At 33.7% G+C, this 26049-nt stretch overlaps 1 protein-coding gene across 3 annotated transcripts; it reads right to left on the bottom strand.

Annotated features, from left to right (window-relative positions):
- Positions 1-16194: 16194 nt before the first annotated feature.
- Positions 16195-23637, bottom strand: LOC136973311 (uncharacterized). 3 transcript variants are annotated; one of them, XM_067268044.1, is made up of 5 exons: positions 23444-23597; positions 18451-18518; positions 18261-18365; positions 18140-18169; positions 16195-16390 (listed from the first exon to the last, which is right to left on the bottom strand). In XM_067268044.1, the coding sequence occupies exons 1-5, from the start codon at positions 23523-23525 to the stop codon at positions 16298-16300; spliced, it is 378 nt and encodes a 125-aa protein (XP_067124145.1). In that variant the 5' UTR covers positions 23526-23597; the 3' UTR covers positions 16195-16297. The 3 variants fall into 3 exon arrangements, with proteins under 3 accessions (XP_067124145.1, XP_067124152.1, XP_067124160.1); XM_067268051.1 differs by lacking the exon at positions 23444-23597 and adding an exon at positions 18600-18718; XM_067268059.1 differs by lacking the exons at positions 16195-16390; positions 18140-18169; positions 18261-18365; positions 18451-18518 and adding exons at positions 22496-22610; positions 22780-22809; positions 22907-23011; positions 23096-23163 and having other exon boundaries at positions 23444-23637.
- Between the last annotated feature and the right edge of the window lie 2412 nt (positions 23638-26049).

The raw sequence follows: 26049 nt of genomic DNA, 5'->3' as shown, positions 1-26049 counted from the left end.
TTATTATTTGAGTTTGCTTTAACAATTCGATTCGATTGACGAAAATTAAGCATGAAAAGATTACATGCACTTCCCCAAAATAATTTACAAAAACTCGATTCTTCACTTTGAGAAAACCACACAACGATTGTTATCGAAATATTCGTTCTGGGAAAATTATTGCTGATAATTGCGATTTCCCGCTTAACAATGTTAAAAATTACTTAAATCTAGAAAGATCAGAGACTAAACTTACCCAAAATAAACGTTTCAACTACAGCAAAACGCGGGAAACAATCGCAACAATTCACTAAATAGCATTCCAACAAAGCAAAAGACAATTGTCGAAATTCTATTGTCGCGTCGCAACTCAGTTTAATGCTAAAAATTTAGATTTTTTGACAAAATTTCGGGGTTTCCGCGTCTGTCTTTCTATAAAGACAGATGGTTTTTTTTTTTTTATTTTTTTTTTGTCTGTAGTCTTTCACTCATCCCCACAGAGACCAGGTAGAATCAATTTTGTTAGAGTTTGGATGTTGGAAGATTCTCATAAACTAAGTAGATTTGACATTAAAGTAAACTCAATCAGCAAAATGCAAATCACAACACAACACCTTAATTTGCTGAAAAATTTATTAAAAAAGCTGAAAACGTTAGTAACTCTATTGGCCATCGTCAGGCTAAACCAAATTCGAATATAAATATAATGAAACATATTTAAATATAAAAAAAATTAACGAAAGAAAATACGGATATATGTGTATAAAAAATAAAAATAAAAAATTAATTTAACAAACCATACATATATATATATATATATATATATATATATATAAACACATGCATAAGATAAATAAAATAAAATATTATATCATTATATACTAGCAATGTACTGTACATAAAATAAGAAATGCAAAATACAAAAAAAGTCAAGGCATATACTATGAGTTCTCTAACTTTTTAATTAGGTATTTCTGAAGGTAATCCCTCAGCATTCTTAGCATTAAGCACGTATCATGCAATCTGCTTTTATAGATTTCAATCATCTCCGCGTTGATAGCCAAAGTGGGGAATGCATCTTGCATGAGCTCAGATTTGGCCATTTGCGACAGTATCGTAGCGTTGGATCATTTGCTGATATAGTATTTGCGCCAGGGCCAAATTTTCCTATAGGCTAACTAGGCTTCCGCCTAGGGCCTCAAGATCAAGAGGGGCCTACATTCAAATTTTTATTGTGTCTCATGTAATTTACAAACTTAAAAATGGGAGGTGAAAGGGCCTCATAATTAAGAAAGCACAAATTTTGCGCTTTCTTAATTTGACTCCTAAATTTCCAGTAGTGACACCTATATAATTTTCCTTTATGTCTAGTTCCTTGTTTTTTTTATGGAATCTTGTATACTCCCGCTTTTTGTTTTTTCTTTGTCAATGTTGTCTTTGTCATTTCTTAATAACTTATGCAGGTTGGGAGCGTTCTTGTACAATAATTTGGATTTATTGCGGTCTGAAATTTCCTTCATGATGGCTTTCTTACTTTTATCGTAAGTGAACTTCGTGATTTTATCGAAATTGCCGCTTGGAGCCCTGCTTACATTGTAGCTTCTGATCAGTGCTGTTATCTTGTCCGCTCTGTATCCTAGCGTTCTGGCGATTTGTAATATCCTATTAATTTCCTTCTGCCTATCAGATACGCTACTACAGTAGAGAAAGGCTCTTCCAATTAGAGCTCGGAAGCAGCCATTTTATACCGGTGAGGATCATTTGAGTGTGATGAAATGTACAGTACAGTGGGCTATACGTCGGTTTGACATACACCTTGGTGATCATGTCCTTCCTTGAATTCAATATCTACATCTAAAAAATGTATCCGTCAAGAACTTATCCGTTCAATTTTCAACTTAAAGCGGTCATCGTTTTTTTGGGGGTAACTCTTTCTGCCCTGTGGGCACTAAGAGGGCCTCTTATAGCAAGCCCATTATGGGTTCGCCAGGCCCACAATAGGGCGGCCGGGTGGTAAGGAACGGGGATCTGTCGGCCATCCCTCTCAGTTGTAACTGGAAGCTGACCCAAGTACTAACGGGACAGGGGAAGTTTCCCCATTACATGTCCAAATCCGGACATGTGGATGGTTGCTGCTCCTGTGGGTGCCCGCGCGGCGACGCGAGGCACTATGTACTTGAGTGCCCTCACACAGAGGACGTCCGTGAGAGGGCTAGTCACATTGACTGGACAAAGCACGCAGACCAAGTACTTAGAACGCTTGCAGCATGTAAAGGAAACTGTGAAACTCTAAAGGAATTGATGGAAGTAGTCTTGAGTCTCTTTGACCTCTAGCCCGGTGTTCTCACCGGGCAGGGTTCCCCTTGCCGGGGGGAACCCCGCCGCCCGTTCAGAGAGTTGCTTTCTCCCAAGGTAGAGTACTCTGGTGTGCGGCTCTGACCGCACCAAAACGTATGTCACTGTAAGAGGGCTGAGAGCGATGAAGGCAAGGAAGGCATACGGGTTGGTGGACCTTCGGTCCACTAGAACCCCAGCCCGAGCCAGAGCACTTATTCTCGGGCCCGGTTTTCACTCGTCTAGGAGCTCGGTGCCCACCGGGCGATGGACCGGCCTATGATTAGAACATCGTCTCTTAGTACTCTGTAGTGCCACTCGACAGAGCAGAGGCTATCACTTAGAATTGATTAAATGAGGACCACCCCTCGAAAAATTCCTGGGGATTTTTCGACCCATCCGGATTCGATCCCGGGTCCCTCGGGGCGGCAGGCTGCTAACCTTGACCGCCCGACCATCCGGCCGCTCCGTCATCGTTGTTGTTGATCTTGCTAATAAATTTATCGATTTTTTGGTCATTCTTCCATAGTACAAAGACATCATCCACGTATCTTTTGAAATACACTACATTGTTTTTAAAATCACAAAGAACATTTTTTTCTAGTTTACTCAACACGAGTTCACATAACAGTCCCGATATGGGACTTCCCATTGAGACTCCTCTTTTTTGTCTGTACTGTTTGCCATTATAGGTGAAAAACGATTCATAACAAATAAGGCTAGCCAGTTCAATCAACGCATTATTGTAACTTGCCAAATCTGGGTTCTTGTTATGCATAAACTCTAATAGTGCTACCATGCCTGATTCAATTATATAGAGAGGTATAAGCTTTCATAGTCCAATACCGTTCCCACCTCATCGTCCATTAACATTAGATCTTGTATCTCTTTAACTTCATCTCTGGGATCCTTTGCTACACATGCATTACTTTCGAGCTGAGAGGTGAGAAATTTATGTAACCGTTCTTCAAGGATAAAAGTTGAATCCCTACACCTTTCGACTATAGGCCTTACTTCATTACCCTCTTTGTGGGTTTTGGTGAAAGCAAATAATCTCAGCATTCCAGACCTGGGATTCTGACAATTTTTCAGGAAAGGTAGTGCAATAGTGAGTCTTTTTTTTTAAAGTTTCTTGACTCTTCTATCCATGCTCTCGATAATTTATGCATCAACCCGTTCGCACTCCGTGTTTCTTTCTAATGTAATCCTCCAAAGCTTTATGATAGGTCTATCTTCTCATAATAACCAAAGTCTTGCTTTTGTCCGCCTTGAACCCAAATCGTTTTTTCTCAACCAACATCTAGTAAGATTGATGTCTTTGCTGTACTACTTTCTTTTTTTCCAAGCTGTATGTTCTTTAATGACGATTTTCCATTTAAGGTATTCTTTTACTAAAGAATCTAGCCAGTTATCCCTGTTTTTCTATTTCCTATTTGAGGTTTCCCAAGAGGTTGTATTTTCAGGGACGAAGTTCGGTCCTTATTTTAGAAAATCTTTGATCCTGTTCAAGATCTCTATTTGGTCCCAAAGGATGAATGTTGAAGGATCGTCCTTGGTCACTCCTGTCGTTTGTTTCTTAAGGATTCATTTCATTTTTCTAATGTATTTTTTCATTAATTTCATCTGAACTGTATCTGCTAGCTCAACGACACCTTTGTTGATTTGTACTAACTTTTCAGGATCCCCGTTGTATATAATATCTTCAAAATTGATCAGCTCATGCAAGATTACATATTTTTTATTCTTCGCTATTCTAATGGACTTACGAAGGCACGGTAGAGAGAACCTGATTTTCAGCGAGGCACATTTTTTTGGGACACTGATCCTGTAAATTGACATCGGAAGTACTGTATGTACCTTGCTTTTCATACATTCTTTCCGTGGTTAAGTGGGATGAAGCAAATAATATTAAGCCAGTGCATTCCCCACTTTGGCTATCAACGCGGAGATGATTGAAATCTATAAAAGCAGATTGCATGATACGTGCTTAATGCTAAGAATGCTGAGGGATTACCTTCAGAAATACCTAATTAAAAAGTTAGAGAACTCATAGTATATGCCTTGACTTTTTTTGTATTTTGCATTTCTTATTTTATGTACAGTACATTGCTAGTATATAATGATATAATATTTTATTTTATTTATCTTATGCATGTGTTTATATATATATATATATATATATATATATATATATGTATGGTTTGTTAAATTAATTTTTTATTTTTATTTTTTATACACATATATCCGTATTTTCTTTCGTTAATTTTTTTTATATTTAAATATGTTTCATTATATTTATATTCGAATTTGGTTTAGCCTGACGATGGCCAATAGAGTTACTAACGTTTTCAGCTTTTTTAATAAATTTTTCAGCAAATTAAGGTGTTGTGTTGTGATTTGCATTTTGCTGATTGAGTTTACTTTAATGTCAAATCTACTTAGTTTATGAGAATCTTCCAACATCCAAACTCTAACAAAATTGATTCTACCTGGTCTCTGTGGGATGAGTGAAAGACTACAGACAAAAAAAAAATAAAAAAAAAAAAACCATCTGTCTTTATAGAAAGACAGACGCGGAAACCCCGAAATTTTGTCAAAAAATCTAAATTTTTAGCATTAAACTGAGTTGCGACGCGACAATAGAATTTCGACAATTGTCTTTTGCTTTGTTGGAATGCTATTTAGTGAATTGTTGCGATTGTTTCCCGCGTTTTGCTGTAGTTGAAACGTTTATTTTGGGTAAGTTTAGTCTCTGATCTTTCTAGATTTAAGTAATTTTTAACATTGTTAAGCGGGAAATCGCAATTATCAGCAATAATTTTCCCAGAACGAATATTTCGATAACAATCGTTGTGTGGTTTTCTCAAAGTGAAGAATCGAGTTTTTGTAAATTATTTTGGGGAAGTGCATGTAATCTTTTCATGCTTAATTTTCGTCAATCGAATCGAATTGTTAAAGCAAACTCAAATAATAAATTCTGTCATTTCCCGATATAATTTTGTGTGTGTATGTTACATATGCATACACATTATATCCCGTATGACATTCGCACCGTTATGATTTATCTAAGCATTAATGTATCAGAATAAATGAGTTTATTCGTTATTTTGTTTTCTCTTAATTTCTAGAATATTTTCATTAATTTTAATGAAAATCAACAGAATAGCATAACTTTTTGTAAATCACAGATATTTAATTATTATACATAAAATTGAATGAATAATTTTAATGTTGTCGACGAAGTTTATAGTTCCATTACAACTTTATATTCATTTGTGCTTAGAATTTTTCTTATAATTAAAACGAACTTTTTCTGTAATTTTCTATCCTATATTATTACATTTTCATTTCACTTATTAATATTGTCTTAATTTAACGCTCGTTTCTTTTTTGCTTGCAGAATGGAGAATTTCAAAGCGTTGAAGAAGTGGAATACCTCTGGAGGAGACAGTCCAGAGGAGAGCACCTCGACATGGGAATCGTCTTCCTCTTCAGTTCGAGTGATTCGCGTGCGTCCGAAAGAAGTGGTGGAGGGAGCGAAGGAGAAATCTGGTCAACCCGACAAGAAACGGGTCATTGTCGTCTCTCCCAATGAGAGTACCTCGTCTGTCATCGATTACTTGGAAAAGAGGTATCCGGAAGTTCCGGAATGGTCGGTGCAGAGACAGGCACGCGAGGAAGGACCGGAAGAGGAGTGTAAATCGATTCTAAAGAAGCGTAAGAAGAAGCCTTGGTGGAAGAAGATCTTCTTCTTTTGGAAGAAGTAAATCATCAAGGTCTTCTCACCGGATGTGACTTTTCCCCGATTGTGACTCTTTTTACCCGGATTTGGACTTTTACCTGGCTGCGACCTAATGTACCGGACTCGACTTCATTCATGGATGTGACTTTTTGTGGCGGTTTGGCGTCTTCTCTTTGTACTTGGAATGATACGTGTCCTTTGTTATTGCTAACGAGGGACGTGTTCTAAAGTGACTGTAGCAACTTAGCACCGTCTTCGGTCGTTCGAAATCTCTCAACTGAGGATGTTCGATTGGTAAAGTTCTGACCGGAAAATATTGGATTTTTGCCAACGATGTACGTGTCAACACTGGAGACGTATCATCTCACCGTTGGAACAAAATTAACTAAGAAACAAAAGAAAAACATTGCAGTTAGCATATGTCTAAGCCACGATTATAATTATATTGAAAAATTAAATGTGTATATAAACTTTTACTTAATAAAACTTTTTAACTTTATATTAATTGTTACGTGCATGAGTTTAAATATTATATCTGCACATTTTTATTTTTGGGCTAATTTATAATTAAAGTTCTAACAATTAAAGAGGAAGCCAAAGCAGAAGAAAACGTACACGATTCATAACAAAAGAAAAATATAAAAATAAAAGAAGTAAAAGTAATTTTAAAAACTTTCGAATTTGTATCGACAGAAAGGCATCGAAATGTAAAGCGATAAAACAGAAATTATGAAACTGAAGTGAAGTCATCCTCTCACTCACAGCCAATTATAGATGGAGGGGGCGTAATATTTCCTAGGGAGAATTACTCGGCATTTTTTTATTTACGAAGAAGAGCTTTGCAATTTCTAAACCATCTATTGGCAAAGATTGTTAAATAAAAATTCAAATATATTTATTACAAAAAAGGGCTATCAATAACCACTTGGCACCCGTAGTCGCTTTATGATATGATAAGGCAGCAAAATGACAAAAATTATTATTTTCATTCACAAATTAAGCACGCATTTACAAAAACATGGATTAGATTTATTATAGACAACAGAGAAATTACACCGAGAAATTTTACAATAACGAACACGACATTAAAAACAAAAACAAAATAGGAACCAACATGGCCGAGCGGTCAAGGTGGCAGCCTACCGCTCTGGGGACCCGGGATCGAATCCGAACGGGTCGAATAATCCCCAGGAATTTTTCGGGGGTGGTCCGTTCGGATATGTCGGGCCCCGTCCCTCACCACCCGGTCGCCCCATTGTGGGCCTGGCCGAACCCATAATGGGCCTACTAAAAGAGGCCCTCTTAGTGCCCACAGGGCGGAAAGAGTTAAAAAAAACACAAGAACTGAAAGAATGACAGAAATTGAAAAAACAAAGCACATCAACGAGACAAAACCCAAGAAACTATTGATTAAATTATCTCACACTAAATCTGGCTTTGGCCAAAGAAAATTACCATAATTGTAAACGGAAAAATTCTGATAGAAGTTTTTTCTGCTTTGCTTGTGACTCAGAAATTGTTTATATTAAGTTAACCAGTCGAAAGTTTCGATGCAGGCATCGGGGCATACTAAATTACAAATAAAAATAATAATATAGTAAATATTATACTGTAAAAATATAAATAAATATAAAATAATTTATATTGTTAATTTAAATAATAGCCAGGGGCACCTCTAGTGGCTGTTTTTGGCATACCGTCACAGAGAGACAAAGAATGCCTATTTTTTCAGCTTTATATAGTAGATAGTTTAATTAATATTCTAATCTACTATTATGTCAAGAATTAAATATTGAACTCAATATTCCAGAAGAAAATCCAAGCAAAGCAAAAAGTACAATTTGACCATCTTCATATCGGACCCCCTGACTAAGGTCCGGTCAGTCACTACTACCATGTGGGGCTCATGATCCTCGCATTTTGACAAGACTTTTATTATTTAAACAAGTCACACGAAGACTAAGACGTTAAGAGTAGCAACTTCGATCATGTGTGAAGCCATCACAACCCAACTAACACGGATCATTTTTCAAATATTAGTACACCAGTATTAATTAATAGTCGTTGGCCATTTTTTCTTTCATGAAAGGATCAACGCTTACTTTTGTTCGAATTACTTAGACCCCTCCTGCAAAACTTCCCTCTTTCTACCGGACCGGCAGAATGGTGTTATTCGAATAGGAAAATTACATAATACAAGGTTACCGGGCAACACAAAATATGTTTAAAGCGGTTTTCCGGGGTGTCGAGTCTAAATATTTTATTTGATTTTGCGAAATTTCACTCGTTGGCAGATTACCGCTTAATATACGACTATAAATAGTGTAGTTTCTTACAGTTAACATTTAAAAAAATATGACAGCTTAAATTTTTTTAAATTTCATAATTTCAATTGGTATATGAAATTGTTCCATTTTTTACCATCCGAGTATCGCGATAAACGTGACAATGGTAAACTAAAATAACCACTCTTTATATGGTTTTCGTTTTAATGTTTGTTATATTATATCAGGGGTGGGCAAGCAAGAGTTCAGTGAGAGCCGAGATGTAGGTTTTGCAAAATGCATGGAAGCCGCAGTTCTGTACTGTCGTGGTGGATAGTATGGTAAGGCGCGCGATTTTATTATATAATATAAATATAACATAAAACAAATATTGAATTTCTTTAATAAACATATTTTCAGAAAATTATAAAAATAATATTGTAAAAATAATAATAAAAAAACTGAAATTAACACTTTTTGCAAGAGCCGCACGTAACTCAAAAAGAGCCGCATTTACCCATGTCTGTATTATAGTATTTGATTTATATAACTACAAAGGTTATCTTATGTAAAAGTTTATCACACCGAATAACCAATCTAACACATTTTAAAAGGTTTTTATTCCTCTACTGTACACACTTTAAAAAACTTTTAAAAATGTGTTAGATTGAGCACAATTTTACCTTTGCAAATATAAATCAAATACTATAATATAATAGAAGGATTACAAGTACAAAATAATCTAATAACCTTAATCTTTGCTGTCATTTTTTGCCCGACAACGCCGGGCTCATCTGCAAATATTTTATAAATTTGTCTTAAATTATTTCTAATCACTTATCTGTTATTATTCCTCAAGATTTTACTTTATTCTGATTTTAGTCCTAACAAGTAGTTTAGCGTAAACAAGTAAAAACTTGAATTTGCCCGTGTTTACTTTTCATAGGACGACGCGCATTTGAATTTGTTTAATCTCATTCCAATTTTCATTTGCTCTAAACGTATGTAAGAAAATCTGCAGCAATTTTTAACCTTATTCTGTATTCAGCTACATTCTACATTGTACTGTACAGTACAGTACATTACACAGATCGCGCAGTACATCAGAAAAATCCAATAATCCAATAATCCAGAGAAGTTCTCAATAAATGAAATTACAAAGACATCTGTCTTTGTAATTTCATTTATTGAGAACTTCTCTGATATTAATGCGTTGTATGCACTTTCTATTATGTCCCGACAGCCCTACTAATAGCGCTTCATTTAACGAACTCCAGCAAATTACATGCAAATATTTTGCACTGAGTCTGCAAACCACCCATGAAAAATGTGGTTTTTCTAACGGAGAAACCGTTTTCATTAAGCCGAAAACCAGATAGTCCTTACCTCACATTAGAAGCTTTTTCTCTGTCACTATGTAATTTGGATTACTTAACCCTAGATGACTAATCATTCGTCCATGCGACGACGCACCTCCGCTCGAAAGTGAAGTTCACAAACTTCTCCGTGCCCTTTGCCGGTCATTCTTTTTCTACCTTAATAATTTAAATAAAAGTGCAATGTGTGATGCAATTGTGTTCCCACGTCAATTAGAAATTGACTTACGGCCATCCCTGTCGTCCGCTCGATGAAAGTTTAGTTACTACGTAACTTTGTTGCAATAAGTATGTATGTACTGTACATTACATTTATTTTTATTAGTTTTATAGATTGATACAGCATGTTTTTTTTATATTCAGGATAAATCATATCTATTTGAATATATGCCGAATGAAATAATTGAAGACTGGCAATATAGTGTGTACTTTTGATACAATGATCGTCTTTTTTTTCGTTTTTTTATATATATATTTGTATTATTTTCATAGCTTATATTCTTTATTTTTAGATGAATTTGAGGAGACAAAAGGAGCAGATAAGGCAATGGGTTAATTCAGAAACGGAAGACGAATATGGGGAGGAATCTGACGAATTATTTTCGGGAAATTGAGGATAATTTAGAGGAGGAAATACACTGGCACACTAACAGCGAATCCGATTCTCTGAGTAGCTCCTCGGAGTCTGAAAATGATCGCATACGACCTAGTAAGAGGCAAAGAACTCAAATAATAAAATCAGATGACTCTCAAGGTGAGGATATCGGCGTAAATAAGATTCAAAACTCAAATACTAGTAATAGCGATCCACGTGTTCTCCAGCCAACTATCCGATTTCTGTATGGAAAAAATAAACATAAGTGGTTGTTTATACCTAGGCCTCTAATAACATTAGAAACAAAAAAGAAAAAAAAATTCGATGTCTCGCAAGATTTCGTTATGAAAATGGGAGACCAACTCATGGAGCACTGGCTACGACAGCGGATACAGACGATGAATTTGAAGCATGATATCAGAACCATGATACAAAATATTCTAGTTGATATGCCCAGTGTTGAAGCTCCTACTCATTCTGCATCGAATCCGCGTAAAATATGCTATTTATGTCCATCGAAAGCTTGACGAATGACAAAACACCGTTGCATGAAATGAAAGAATGCAATTTGCGGCCCCCATAATGTAAACATAAAAAGAAACTGTGGGTAATTGTATTTCTTAAATATTTTGTTCTTTAGTTTCTACTTACCCATACTATTGTGCCATGTAACAAGTTCCTATTTTTATTAAACAATTTTTTTAATATTAACGTTTTTTAATGTGTAGTTATAATGTAACTGATAATTAAGTTTAGTTATCTAGGGTTAACGCTTCAGGAGCCAGAGTAAGAATATTTAACTATTAAATCCTGAAAATATTTATGAAAATTAAATACAGTCAAACCTGTTTTTATGAGGTTTTTTTTGTGCGATTTTTTATTTGTGCGATTTTTTTATGCGATTTTTTATTTGTGCGGTATAGTTGGCGACTAGTCTCGTGCGATTTGTCATGTCTGACGTTGACTTATTATTGCTAAATAAACTTATTATAGCATAAATGAACTTATTATAGTAATATTATTGCATGAATATGCGAAAAATGAAATAATTTATTTTTTAAGTCAACAAAACACCACCTGGACAAAAATATGTAAAACAGACGATAGACGAGACGATGCAGTCAAGTGCTGACATCTGTTGTCAATAAATTCTATTTCGTACGGTTTTGAGTTATTTTCTATGTGAGACTTTTTTTATGCGGTCCCTATCCGCCGCATAAAAACAAGTTTGACTGTATTTCATTTGTTGGATGGATTCAGATTGATCTGGCCATACATACACTTTCAGGTAAACCTGGCCTGACTTGGTTTAACTGTGTACAGAATTGCCGTCTATAAAACGGGCAAAATTCAAGGAAATTTTTATCTAATAAGTTAAAAGATATCTTACGAAACGAGTTAATCTGCGATTTTATTGTAACTTACAAATTTTTATTTTGTTTAACAAATAATTGCTGGAATAAGTTAATTCAGCATATTAATGCTCATTTTTAACCAATTTATTATTTTTCAAATTATAAATGTAAATTACTTTGGACAAACAATGATCTTATTTGTCAAATATAAAAGAAATTAAAAAGTGTTCTAGATTCTAAACAGTTCAGTTAATTAGTTCTTTTTGCTACAAGTTAAAACTCTGCCAGGTTTAAACTCGACCATACGCCTGGTCAAATTAATGGCATACTAGATGATAACCTGGCCAAACTGCTTTCGCACATTGTTTCCTGTGTACTGAGAAACCAGGTTTCTCGATCAAATTTATCCGATTCTAAATGAAAATGCTAGTGACATATTACAGAAATGTGCCTGAAGTACGCGCGGACGGTTTAAACTCGTCCTGATATTGATCGTCACATTGAGTTATAATATTGGAGAGTCAGCCTCTGAGAATCAAGTGAAGCCAGTATATGCACGAGCAGCACGGAATTCGCCATCTTGAGCGTGGAAGAAACACAGAAACAAATTCGTTACTTAAACATTTCTGCTTTTTATTTACTTATTAAGGTTTTTTATTGACTTGAAAGCTTTACGTAAGTACATTCTTTCCTCTTTGTGCATTAGAAAAGCTTTAAAATTAACGACAGGAAATAAAGTTTAAAAAATAAAAGTGTTAAACACATACTTTGCAACTGTGTTGCTTTTGACCAGAGTCGCAGACAGCATTTCGGAAAATCAAATTTGAGAGAGATTTTGGGCCAGAGGCCAAATCTTGATAAGATACTGAACTTTTTGAAAGTTATAAATATTAATAAAGAGATTTGAGTTAACTAATTTATTTATTTATTTATTTGTTATATACTTATATTTGTTTTGTTCTGTTTATTTGCACTTGTTTGTTTTTTTGTTATATTAATATTTTTTGATATATATATTTAGCTTTGTTTCATTTTACTATTTGGCATGGCGCAGCATAGCCTATATGGCTCTTGTGCCAAAAACTCAAACCAACTAACTAACTTAAAACATATAAATTTTAACTTTAAACTATAGAGGGGGTGCACGTGACGTCACATGACTTCGCTCACATATACAGGCGCCATATTGGTTGCTGATTTCAAGTTACCCTGCTTGATCACTTTATTTCGTCAACGTGGAAGAAAGGAATTTTATTGGCTTTGCAGCCGATTTAAAAGGTAATGATTTGATAAAATATAAAGAACAAACTTTTTTTATTGAATTGGATCTATAAGAAATGAAACAAACGGAATTTTCATCCAACGATTCAACCACGTGGCCAACTATAGAACATGGAGGCAGTAAATTATTTGGTTTTAACAACTAACGCTGTCACACTGGATCAGATGAAGGCATACAAATCAGTCGATGCTCATAGTGATTTAACAAGCGGATTTATTCATCGTGATTTTTACTCGTAATGATTTAATTTTGCTTGTAGGAGAGGTACGTATCTTCATGTGAGACTTTCCATTACTAATAACATAACTGCGTTAATATAACGATGATTGTAATTTTATATTTAGTCACATTTTAAGTTAAGTTGTATTTATAATTACCATTAAATTTTTTTTTGTCACTATGGTTTTGTGTTGCGCAAGTCTCTGTTATTAGGATTAACTTAATTAGCCTAATAAATATGGCTATAATAAATTGGAGGGCTTATTACATCAGGGACTGACTGGAGCAAAATAGACTAAATTTTTACAAAAATTAGCTTTTAATTAACCACAATCAAATTTTTAGTAGAATGCCTTTCGGGCACAAAAACTCCTCATCAGCCTACATACACCTATACAGTATAAACACAAATATCTATCAAGACAATCTTAACATAAATAGCAATTCCAGACTAATACATCCTGGAATCGGCCTGATCAGGAGTTTTTGTGTAAAGGAGTTTCCAAATAATTTACTGTGTCTCCATGTTCTACAGTTGGCCACGTGGTTAAATCGTTGGATGAAAATTCCGTTTGTTTCATTTCTTATGGATCCAATTCAATAAAAAAAGTTTGTTCTTTACATTTTATTAAATCATTACCTTTTAAATCGGCTGCAAAGCCAATAAAATTCCTTTCTTCCACGTTGACGTAATAAAGTGATCAAGCATGATAACGTGAAATCAGCAACCAATATGGCGGACAATTGCTTTTTGGGCGGAGCAATGACGTTATATCACGTGATTGCACCCCCTCTATTTATTAACTATAAACTTTTATTTAACTGGCACGACACACTACACGCAATCCAAAATAAAACGCACCGAGTAGCAGAACTGTATGCTTACTGTATATTTAAATTTATATATTTATATGGTATTGTTACAGTAAAAACGCGTTTTAACTAGTTGAAACTAGTTTTTACTGGATGTCATTGTTATAACTAGAATTTACTGCTAGTCAAAAATGAATTTGAGTTAAAACTAGTTTTAACTAGACAAAACGGGTTTTAACAATGACATCCAGTAAAAACTAGTTTCAACTAAAAACGCGTGTTTACTGTAACAGTATCATTAATGTTTACATTTTTTTCAAATAAAATGGATATATAACGAGTTATTTAATTTAAAATATATGCTCTTCACCTCAAATTAGTAGTGTTGTGACCCCTGTACATTATACTTTTCCTGCTAGCAATAAAATGGTTGCTAAAACAGAACAGATTCCACTCTCCAGGCGTTACATTTCATAGGTAGGCTACTGATATAATTCACTTTTTTACCTGTAATATAATTTTATTACGAGGATATCCGTCCATCTAAACTTCAATTCTGTTGTGTGAATTCATATGTTGCTCCGTCTTTATATTTTATACACTAAATGTTCTAAAAAGCTCGTTGCCGAATGGAAGAATGCTATTTCTAGGGGCAAGGGCTGGAAACCTACACCACCCAGGCTCTGTTCAAAACATTTCGAAGAAGCGTGTTTTGACAGAACAGGTCAAACTACATGATTAAGAGATGGCCCAATATCAATCATTTTTAAAGCTTTTTCAATGTATATGGTAAAGGTAAAAACAAATATGTAAATTCTGCACATACTGACTGTGAACTTTTTTTAATAATTATATTCAAAATTCAGCTGTTATGTAATGATTTTGTCAATAAACTGATTACAAATAAATACATTTTACTTCTGTACAATTACGTCGAAATTTATGAAGACGTATTCACAAAATCACTCTATTAAGGAAGATGTGATAATGTTTTGTGTGTAAAATGTAAGAATAATAATTTACAGACGAAAAAACACACAAAAATCATTATTTTTGACTAGATTAAGTAGCTTGATTGCTATCCAATACGATTAGTTAACACGAGGCATTTGTACAGTACTTTGATTATGATTATCCGGTATATATACGTGATGTATCTAAAAATTTCGTTGAATGTCAGAAGAAACGCAACAAAACAAAGATACACAGAATTACATTTTTGGCCTTCAAAGTGTTCTCCAAGAGACACAACACACTTTTGACAATGTTGTAAAGCTTCTGAAAACAATTGGAAAAGTCTTATTTGGAAATTATCTTAGGAACTGCTGTCACACAACCCGAATCACAGAAATGTCAGCAAAAATGACCTTTTTGAGGTGAGGAAACAAAAAACTTCGCAGACGCAAGATCGGGAGAATACAGCAGATAATCCAAAACAGTCACCATACTGAGCCAAGAACTAGTGTACAAGGATCGCACAGCACGCTGGCATGATATTGTGCGGAAAACGCATTTCCCAGTCTAATGAAACTGGCCGTGAGCGCTGCAGAAAAACGTTTCGGAACTTCCATGTTGTGCCGTTATCCCCGTTGTTCTTTGACGCCATCTCATACAGACTGTGCTCGAGTAAGCGTGGCGGAAGCCCACTTGCACCATGCGTATTCCACACTGGGAGACACTTCTGTACGTACTCGGACTTGTCGCATGCGTTGCATTCAAGATATTCTAATATTCACCGAACTTCTTAGACACGCTACGTATAAGAGCAATCTGCCAAGAGTGTTACACATATGAAGAGTATCGGTAGACACGAACCCGGGACTAAATACTAGTGTTCAGTTTTATCTATTCAGCAACAGGCTGACGTCTTACCCAGTTCGGCCATCCTTTTTTTTTATTACGGTTTATTGGATTTTGTTCAATTTTTATTTTTTTTACTTAATAGTAATTTTTTGTGGCTATTCGAAAAAATATACGCATAAAATCGCAGTAATAGTTTATTGCGTATTCTGTTGACTTGAAATTTCATCCTTTCGCTAATACTTGACATGTGTGGCGTATTTAAGGTTGTGCGGGTAAAGCCTGCACTCCCTTAAATACGCCCCTGGACAGTGGATCATTCGAATTTTAATCGAAGCGAAGTAAAATATTTTTGCGTAGACTAATGAAGTCTCGGCAATCAACCGTGCGCTATTATTTCTATACCAATAGGTTTAATAATAATAAATACTCTAATAATTTGAAAAAATTTTAATCACATTTAATAAAAAATCAGAGTATGATCAAATGAGCCAAATACATAGATTAATAGATGTATTTTTATAGACTTGAGTCGAATTCATTTGGCGTCTGGAAAAGCTCTTTTGAAACAATTATCAAAAACACTTGCGGCTTTATTTTCATCAGCTTTAGTAGGTTTGTCATTAATTTTCTAAAGAAAAAGTGTATATATAATTTTATTTATTTAACGATAACAATAATGAATTCAGTATTAAAAATACAGTAATTCAATAAAATTATATATTATTTGATTAATACACACGTGTCCAAAACTTAGGGACTGACGACATTTGTACATGATTAGAGAGAAGTGTAGATGAAAACAGACAAATATGGCATGAATTTCATGACTTGAAGTCTAACAGAAGGTAATACACAACTACTTGTAGGGTTTTTTAACAAGTAGATTATAGAATACAGTATTGCATGAAAGAGTTCCACGTTCGAAAGTGTAAGATCACATATCTCAATCACTGTAGAAGTAATTGAGATATGTGCCCTTACAATTTACATAAACTTTTAACTCGATCCTAGGGAAGAGTAAATGCCCCGTTTCTACCCCTCTGCGATCGTTCTTATCTGTCAGTATGAAATATGCCCACTTTGATAACGAGCCTTCCATGACGTAAGTCAGCACTCACGTCGTGGAAGGCTTTTCTAGGAAGGCTCGGTGACTTTCTAGCACCCTCACCCTTACCGTTAGCAATTTTGTTCATCCTTACGTTTTGGACATGTGCATATGTTACAGTAAAAACCCGTTTTTAGTTAAAACGCGTTTTAACTAGTTGAAACTAGAATTTACTGCTGTACATAATTTGATTTTAGATAAAACTAGTTTTAACTTTTAACATTAGTTAAAACTAATTTTAGCTACATAAATATCTTTGGGGGAAATAAATAAAGTGATGATTGGGATTAAAACATTTGTATTATTTAATACGATATTTATTGAAAATATTGGTCACACATCTGTGTTATTAACATTAATTAACCCTTTGTCCCCGAAGGCACCGATCGACGGTACCCTGGCTTTTTAAGCAAAACTTCGAGGGTACCGATTTATCGTTACTTTGGTAAATATCGATTTTTGTAAAATTTATTAACAACAGATATAATCTCGTTCGATACGAAGTGAATAAAGTATAATAATTCATTATATTAGTTGATAGCAGTATAAAATTTTGATTTCAAACAAATGTTTGATATAATGTGCGATAATTTCACAACGAATAAACATACATGCATAAGTGTTATATCGAATTGTACAAAACAATATTCTACGTCTTTCTGGCTCAGTGCCAGCAAACAACTACGTAACTAGACAACGTTAATTTTCACAAAATGTTACAAATTATCAAGTTTGTGTGTCAGTTCTGAAATATATTATTTTTTTTCTTATAAATTTTTCTGATAAAATGCATTGAAAAATATCGTATTTAAAACTAAAGTTATTAATAAATGTAAGTGATTTTTTTTCGTATAGATATAATGATAATTTGATTTTTGGTGAACTTTTAAAATAATATCGCCTGACTGACCTATATTGCCTTAGGAGGGATCGCAAAATAAACGTAAACGAGATGTCGGGGGAAAAGGGTTAAAGCGATACGAAATTCATCATACACTATACTATAGGGACGTGTTAGCTGAATGACCTTGGTCGAAACAGTTTTTACTAAGCCATTTTGTTAAAACCCGTTTTGTCTAGTTAAAACTAGTTTTAACTCAAATTCATTTTTGACTAGCAGTAAATTCTAGTTTTAACAATGACATCCAGTAAAAACTAGTTTCAACTAGTTAAAACGCGTTTTAACTAAAAACGGGTTTTTACTGTAACATATATAATAATTTGATTGAATTTCATTATTTATCATATACACATTACACAATTTTATCTTACCGAACGTTTTCTCTCAAAACATTTTACAACCTGAAATAATAAATACATTTATATATCATATACTAACAACCTTAAGAAAGATATTTTATCGTCATCTAATAATTAATTTCTTAAGTCTTACCTTTCCTAATAGAGAAGTATCGGTACACGAGAAATACACTAAAGCACTGTTTCTATTTGGGAAGCCTTTCTTGGCAATCACACAATCAGCTAATTGTTCGAAAAACTGAAACAAATATACATACATTCTATATAATTTAACTATGCAACTATAAAAAAGGGTGTTAATGACAATAATTAAATATATTTACTTTGCGGTAATGGCTGGGTAGCTTTCTAAGGGAGCATTTCCAAAATTTTGCACCTTTAGCAGGTTTTGCTATAAAGAAACATAAGAAAAGAAACTAGAATTTGTGAATGTTTTGTAGCAGTAGATTATAATCATTATGGCCCTACTTACAGCAAAATTCATCAGTAGACTCTTCATGCGAAATATAAATTAATACAGAAATAATTACAGTTATAAGCAGCAGCAACTTCATGTTTGGAGTTAATTAAACCGACTTAATTAAAGTACTGAAAACTTTATCATTAAAAGGAAATTTGATAACAGAAGAAAAGTTTCGTGAAAGGCGACCTCTACATAATTATTCTTGTTAATTTAAAATATTTGAGTGCTAGAAATATATCTTGTTTATTTTATGTATAATGTGCATCTTAATATATAGCGCTGTACTCTATGTATGAGTATTAAGGAGCACAACAATTAATTTTCTTATTCGACACTAACAAGGAGAACGTCTCCACATACAAGTCGTGTAATACGTAGTACTAATACTTATTTGATAGTTAAACACATGCGATTTATCCATTTAAGAGGATGTTTCTCTACCTTCAATATTTCTATTTTTTTCATTAAAAAAAGTAATACACGGACTATTTGACGAGCGGAGACAACATTTTACAAAGTGTGCACAGTGAGCCTGCAATGTGCATACTTTATAAAGTATGAATTTAATAATTGTGTTTTTTGTGTTTTTAATCACACGTTGGCTGAAAAAATGAATTACAGTATTATACATATACAGTATTTAAATAAGAACATAATTTATTTTAATACATTTTGCTTTATTTTATTATAATATTGGATTGAAATTTCACACGCTCTTCATGTTAACAAAACCCAAAGAAAATATTTTTGCATGTATAAAATTTTATCTTCGTTACGGTAATTTATTCATCTTTATTGTCTTTGTTCCGACACGAAAAATGTTTTAAAATTTGAGGATGTAATTAAGAATTAGTTTTCTCAACGTTTCTTAATTGTTTCCTGGAATAATTTTACATGTCGATAAGAAGTACTTCGTAATACTTGAGAGGAAATATTTATCTGTAGATTCGGAAGTTAAATTTAAATAGGTTAAGAATATAAAAATATTGCACTGATTTAACAAGATATTCCAAAAGATCACACAGTATATGAACGCATTATTTCTATGTTAACTTTCTAAATTAGCAAATTAAGTTATAAAAACTCCAAGTAAAAATTTTCGGATTCCCATATCATTTGCTTACGAATGTCTACATGATTATGTATTTTTCTTAGCTAACTCTTAGAAAACAATTAACATTTCACGCTTCTTAAATTTTGCATAATTCTACATTCAACCGCATTCTCTCATTTTTCATCCAAGCTGGCATTCCCATTACGAGTTAATCCATTTATCCCACTTGTAATTAGCATAATTAAGTTATGGACGCCATATTACCTTAATGTACTGTACATCTATTCCGTCTTGTCTAGAGAGGTATTCAGTAGTACTGTACAAATGCAACTAAATCTGATACGGTAAACATTTCAGAACGTGCGGAAGACTTGGCTGTAAAAAGAAAATGAATACCAAAACTTATCTTATGGCACTTTTGGCGCTGCAAAGCAAAACATTTTACTTGTATAAAGCCGACACTACATATTCAGTGTTTACCAAATCTCTAATGACGAACTTCGGTATTGGCAAATATACACGAATGCTTGTCGTTTCCCATTCAGACTCGGTCTTTTCATCCACACCAAAAATAGACAAATATTCGTCCTGGCTGAGTACCGTACTGTGATCCATAGTTCCGAAAAATAGATGCACGTGAGCTGGTTATTTAACAAATAGTTTGGCAAACAGTACATCTACAGGCAAACATTTGTCACCAAACAAAATAACAACACTTAGATGCACAGCTCCAGCTTAAGTCACTCATGCTATACAGAGACCTAAGTGATGCGGGGATCTCCATTCCTAAGCGATGCGAGTAATTGGTGACATTGAACATTTTTGAAAAAGTAACTAGAATTTTGCTCTCCTTTTAGAGGGACATTTTTGAATTGAAATAACGTAACTTCCGGTTTGAACCGGAAGTCTGTATATAGTTATACTGAAATAACGTGATTTCCGGTTTAAACTATATAACTATATAGCTGTGACAAATGCAATGTGACATATCTGGACCAGATTACTCATTAATATTTCTACGGATCTGACTCAGATTCAAATTTGGCTTGCTAAAACTGCCATCTTGGCCATCCAGTTATTTGCCTTAATATCATACCTATTGCCTTATATAGGTGTATATTATAATCGTAAAAAACAGAAGTAAAGCAAAATTTCTTATATATTGCGATGGTAATCAAGTTTTTGTATATACTTTGAAATATAGTAATAAAATTAAGATAATACCAATCAAAATATTAAACTCAATTAATTGTTGTTTGACAACAAGTCAATGTTGAACACAATAGAGAGGTTGAGGCCGAAGTTTTCAACGCGAAAACCTGTACGTCGGACGTTCAGCGTCGCTTTCCTGTAAGCCTAGAAGTTTGACAATGGCGTTTGGAAAGTCTGTGGAATCATGCTCGACATTCCAAACGCCATTGTCAAACTTCTAGGCTTACAGGAAAGCGACGCTGAACGTCCGACGTACAGGTTTTCGCGTTGAAAACTTCGGCCTCAACCTCTCTATTAACTGTTTAAAAGGAACTGTCATCATTCAGAGCTCCAATTTTTGCTTTATATTGCTTTACTTTAATTTTGTTTTGCAAGATTCTACCGTTGTTCCCTCTAATTCTAACCCCGTTTTCTATCTTTTTCTCATACTATCTCCTTATTTAAAGATAGTGTTCGAACATATCCTAACTCTATGTGAATTGATTATAGCAGCTTGTCTCTGTGAGGACGAGTTGAAGGCGTTAGACAAATTCGTGCAATGATCCATCGAAATCCTACCCTTTACAGATAGAGATCACGAAATTCACTTCAGAATCCAATTTTTTAACATTAAATTGAGTCGCTACGCAACAATAACATTTTCTTGTTGTTGAGAGAGGATTTATTGTTGACTCGTGCGATTATTTATTGCGAGTGTTTTCTAGAGATTTGCGGCGATTTATAAGTAAGTTTGGACTACGATCTTTCTAGATTTAAGTACTTTTAACTTTGATACGCAAAATATCACAATTAGCGGCGGTGGTTTTCAATAAGAATTGATCGGTTTCCTTCAGAGGAATCCGATCTTTACCTTTATTTTGGATGGAGCCGATTCGGTCGTTTCATTTTTAGTTTTCCAATCGAATTGTTAAAACAAAATGAAAATTAACAAATACTTTCCACTCGGAAGTGACCTTTCACCCGAGTATGACACTTTTATCCGGAGTTAATCAACTGGACTTGACTTTCCATCCCAATTTACGGTTGGATACTTCGACAACATTCGAGATTCGTTCTTCCACTTGTTAAAGTGCATAGAACAACGACAATGGCCAAAGTGACAACGAAACATTAAGCAGTGTTCTCGTGTTTAATAAAAACACTCTGTTTAAACGACTATAACTGGCCAAAGCAACTTATAATATTTCGACCGGTGTTCTACTAGTAAAACATTTCACCGCAGAGTAATGCAATACGGGAGGAAACCATTTCCACGTTGAACTTTAACCAAAAACACAACACATTGCAATCGATTAATGTCCAAAGCAGGATCATAATTACTTCAACAGTTAAAATTGTACATGGAATCTTCACGATTGTATATACATTTTTATATTTAATAAACTTATTAAATTTAATATTAACTGTTTAAAGATTCGATATTTATTGAAGTTTAATTTTTTGTGACGCAAAAAATTGCTATAATACATTATTGGGTGCAGTTTGTTGACTTTAAATTTCGTCCTGTCGTTACCAATAGTCATACGTGCGGCTTTATCCGCATAATAATAATAAGTACTTTAATAATTTGAAAACATTTTAATGGGCATTTATAATTAAAAAGTAGAATATGAACAAATGTGCAAATTTTATAATTGATAACGATTTTTATAATTTAAGGTTCATTCTTCGTTTGGAAAAGCTCTTTGGAAACATCAATTGAAAACTTTCGCGGCTTTATTTTCATCAGCTTCAGTAGGCATGCCATTACTTTTCTAAAGAAAAAAGTAAATTAAAAAGAACTTATATATATATAATGATGATAATAATGAACAGAACATAATTCAATGTAATTATATCAATATATACAATTTGATTAACATTTTTATTAATTTAATTAAATTTCGTTATTTATTATATACAAATTAGACAATTTTATCTTACCAAACGTTTCATTTGAAAACAGTGTACAACCTGAAATGATAAATATATTTCTTATTGTAATATAAGTTAATACTGTATTACACGATATATAAAGATATTTTATCATCACATAATAGTTAAGTCTTACATTTCCTAATAGAGAAAAATCGGTGCACGAGAAATATACTAAAGCTCTGTTTCTATTTGAAAACCCTTTCTTCGTAATCACACAATCAGCTAATTGTTCGAAAAACTGAAAAATATATATATACATCCTGTATAATTTAAACATGCAACTATAATAAAGATGTCAATGACAATAGTTAAATACACTTACTGTACGCTGATAATCGGGCAGCTTTCTAAGGTAGCATTTCCAAAATTTTGCGCCTTTAGCAGGTTCCGCTGAAAAGAAACAATAGAAAAGAAACAAAAATTTGTATTGTTGGCCTGCAATTTGAAAAAATTGTAACCTGTTGGATAGACGACTCTATTGTTAAAGGAAAAGTATGATGTACAGGGGCAAACCACTACTAATTTAAGGTTAAGACCATACATTTTAAATTAAATAAATTAAAAATATGATTAAAAATTGAAGCCCGGCATTGTGACGATGTCACAATAAATAATTGCTCGTTTTTTTTTTTAGCTATAAATTGTCATCATTATGATCCACCCTACTTACAGCAAAATTCATCAGTAGTTTCTTCATACGAAATATAAATTAATACAGAAATAATTACAGTTATAAGCAGTTGAATTTTCATGCTTGGAGTTAATTAAACCGATTTAATTAAAATACTGAAAACTTTATCATTAAAAGGAAACTTGATAACAGAAGAAAAGTTTCGTGAAAGGCGACCTCTACAAAGTTATTCTTGTTAATTTAAAATATCAGCGCTAGAAATGTATACAGTAGTGCCTCAGTACACGAACTACAGTACTCCAAACTCGAATAATTCGATATTCGAATGCACGTTTGGTAAAACAACAATTGCTCGATAATTGACTGCATGCCCGAAAAATACGACCAGCTTAAACAAATATTTCATTAATAACAAATATTTTTATTTTAACTTTAATTTTGTTATCCGTAAAATTTTCCTGTGATAAAAATGAGTAACTAATTTAAAAATAAAATGGAACCGTAGAGTTGCCTATTTTCGTCAGACAAAATTATTCCTAAATGTAATAGGCGTATTTTGCCATTCTGTACGGGTATTTCCAACGACATATAACTACCAGACCCCGAATTGGGCCGACATCTTTGAAACGAATTGAACGCGCTTCTGCCATGACACTTAAAGGCATAAAGCTGCGCACCCGCAGGAAATGCATAATACAGATACGACTGTTTATCACATAACTATACAATTGTCATCACATGGTGCTTTTGCTCATCTGTGGCTTTAACTCAAACTGTGTTAGTCCTAACACACAGAGCTAACACAAAACCACAGCTGTGCCCTAGTCGCCTACGTCATAACGCGAAAATTGTTCTTCTCTGGATTGTCGAAAAACTGATATTTTTTGATACGTGTTACACCTGGAGCAACGCTATTAAGGGAAAACTCTGTTAATTTTAGGGAAATTTCAGGTGTGTTTAGAGGGTTAGGTCGGTAAAGGTTCCTCGCAGCTGTCGCTTAGTGCACAACTCTAGTGAACTCTGTAAACGTTCTCATTTCTCCGCGTTTTTTTTTTTTAATGATTTATGCATGCTAAACTTGTAAACTTTTTGTTAAATTTGTGTTAAATTCAAGTTAAAATGCTTTTAATATACAGTCCTAGAAAAAGTTTTAGACCATGATCAAAAAACACCACAAAAACAAAATAAAGTGGGAAAAACAATGTTTAATACTTAATTTGTTTATCATTAACCCGAATAACATCAATCAGTCCATTGTAAGAGTTGTACCAATTTTATTTCAAGCAGTCACAATTGCTTTTTAAGATCAAAAACATTATTAAATTGTTTTCCATTGGCATAAACCATACTTTCTAAATAATCCCAAGGGTTTTCTATTGGTTTTAAATCCGGGATAGACGATGGCCAAGGCAAAACAATGATATCTTTGTCAGACAAACCGTGTCATTGTTGAAGCAGTGTTATCAATACAAGCATTATCCTGCTGGAAAATAAAATGTTCGTCTACTGCTTCATTTCTGGATGATAGAAGATAATTTCTCAATACATCCTGATAGTCAACTGCCTTTGAACAAGATGAAATAAAAGCAACACAGTAATTGATTTTAACTGATGAGTGAAAGCTGCCTACACCACCATGGATCCGCCTTGTACACGACATGATAAAAGATGAAGTTAGTAACGTATAGTACATCATACCAATAGTATTGCACACTATCAGAGTCATCCAGGTTAAATTTCTTCTCATCAGTAAAAGTTGTGTGATTCCATAAATCTAAATGGTCAACATAAACAACCCATTGCAAAGTCCAGCCATGGGAAGTTGTCAATTTTGACTGCACATGCATGATTTGCAGACCATATCTCATTGTCTTGGTATTACAGGTAGCTGTAGAAAAGCTGTAATCTGACATGACATACCAGAGAAGGTAGCTGCTCTCAATACTGTCCTATCATCTCTGGCAAAAGGTATTTTGGCCTATGACAATGTTTAGTTTTGCCATAATTGTCAGAGTCCTTTAAGTTTTTGTGAACTACCATCTTGATCTTCCTAGTAGGCCTGCAATGACACATTTATATTTACCAGTCTCTGAATGCATGTATCTTGCCTTTTTCTTTATCTGTTAATCTTTTACCAGGTCTGATTTTTACTGATGGTTGAAAACATGCAACGTGGATGTATACAAATTAGATTACAATGTCTATTGTATTTTAGAAAGTTGTAAAATATAAATTTTTAATCCTGGCCTCAAACTTTCTCCTGGAAAACTGCAAGCAATAATTTCTTGTATTTGAATTTAAATACGAGAATAAATTTTTACTTCATGGTTATTATAATGCCTAAATAACAACATATTTACAATATATCAGCTAATTTTAATGGGAAGTTTGTAAACCCAGGTGGTCTCAATCTTTTCCCAGGACTGTATATGTATATGTATGTATGTATGTATGTATATATATATATATATATGGGAATCTGGAACGGATTAATCTAGTTTACAATATTCCATATGGGAAAAATTCATTTGGTACCCAAACAGCCTTCTGCAATGAATTATGTGCAAGTAACAAAGCACCACTTGTATATGTATGCTATGTGGGTATTAAGAAGCATAGCAAATTAATCTTTGCATTCAACACTA

The sequence above is a fragment of the Centruroides vittatus genome, unplaced genomic scaffold, assembly GCF_030686945.1.
Source record: "Centruroides vittatus isolate TY-2023 unplaced genomic scaffold, ASM3068694v2 contig_1074, whole genome shotgun sequence".
NCBI classification, from domain to species: Eukaryota; Metazoa; Arthropoda; class Arachnida; order Scorpiones; family Buthidae; genus Centruroides; species Centruroides vittatus.
The sequence above is the reverse complement of the archived record's forward strand: the minus strand, read 5'-3'. Positions and strand labels throughout refer to the sequence as shown.

What these genes read in the sequence shown, in the direction of transcription:
- LOC136973311 (XM_067268044.1), bottom strand. Translation starts at nt 23,525, where the DNA reads ATGAAAATTCAACTGCTTATAACTGTAATTATTTCTGTATTAATTTAT. An exon ending in AACTACTGATGAATTTTGCT is followed by an intron (nt 18,519 to 23,443) that starts GTAAGTAGGGTG and finishes GTTTCTTTATAG; the next exon opens with CAAAACCTGCTAAAGGTGCA. An exon ending in TACCCAGCCATTACCGCAAA is followed by an intron (nt 18,366 to 18,450) that starts GTAAATATATTT and finishes TATTTGTTTCAG; the next exon opens with TTTTTCGAACAATTAGCTGA.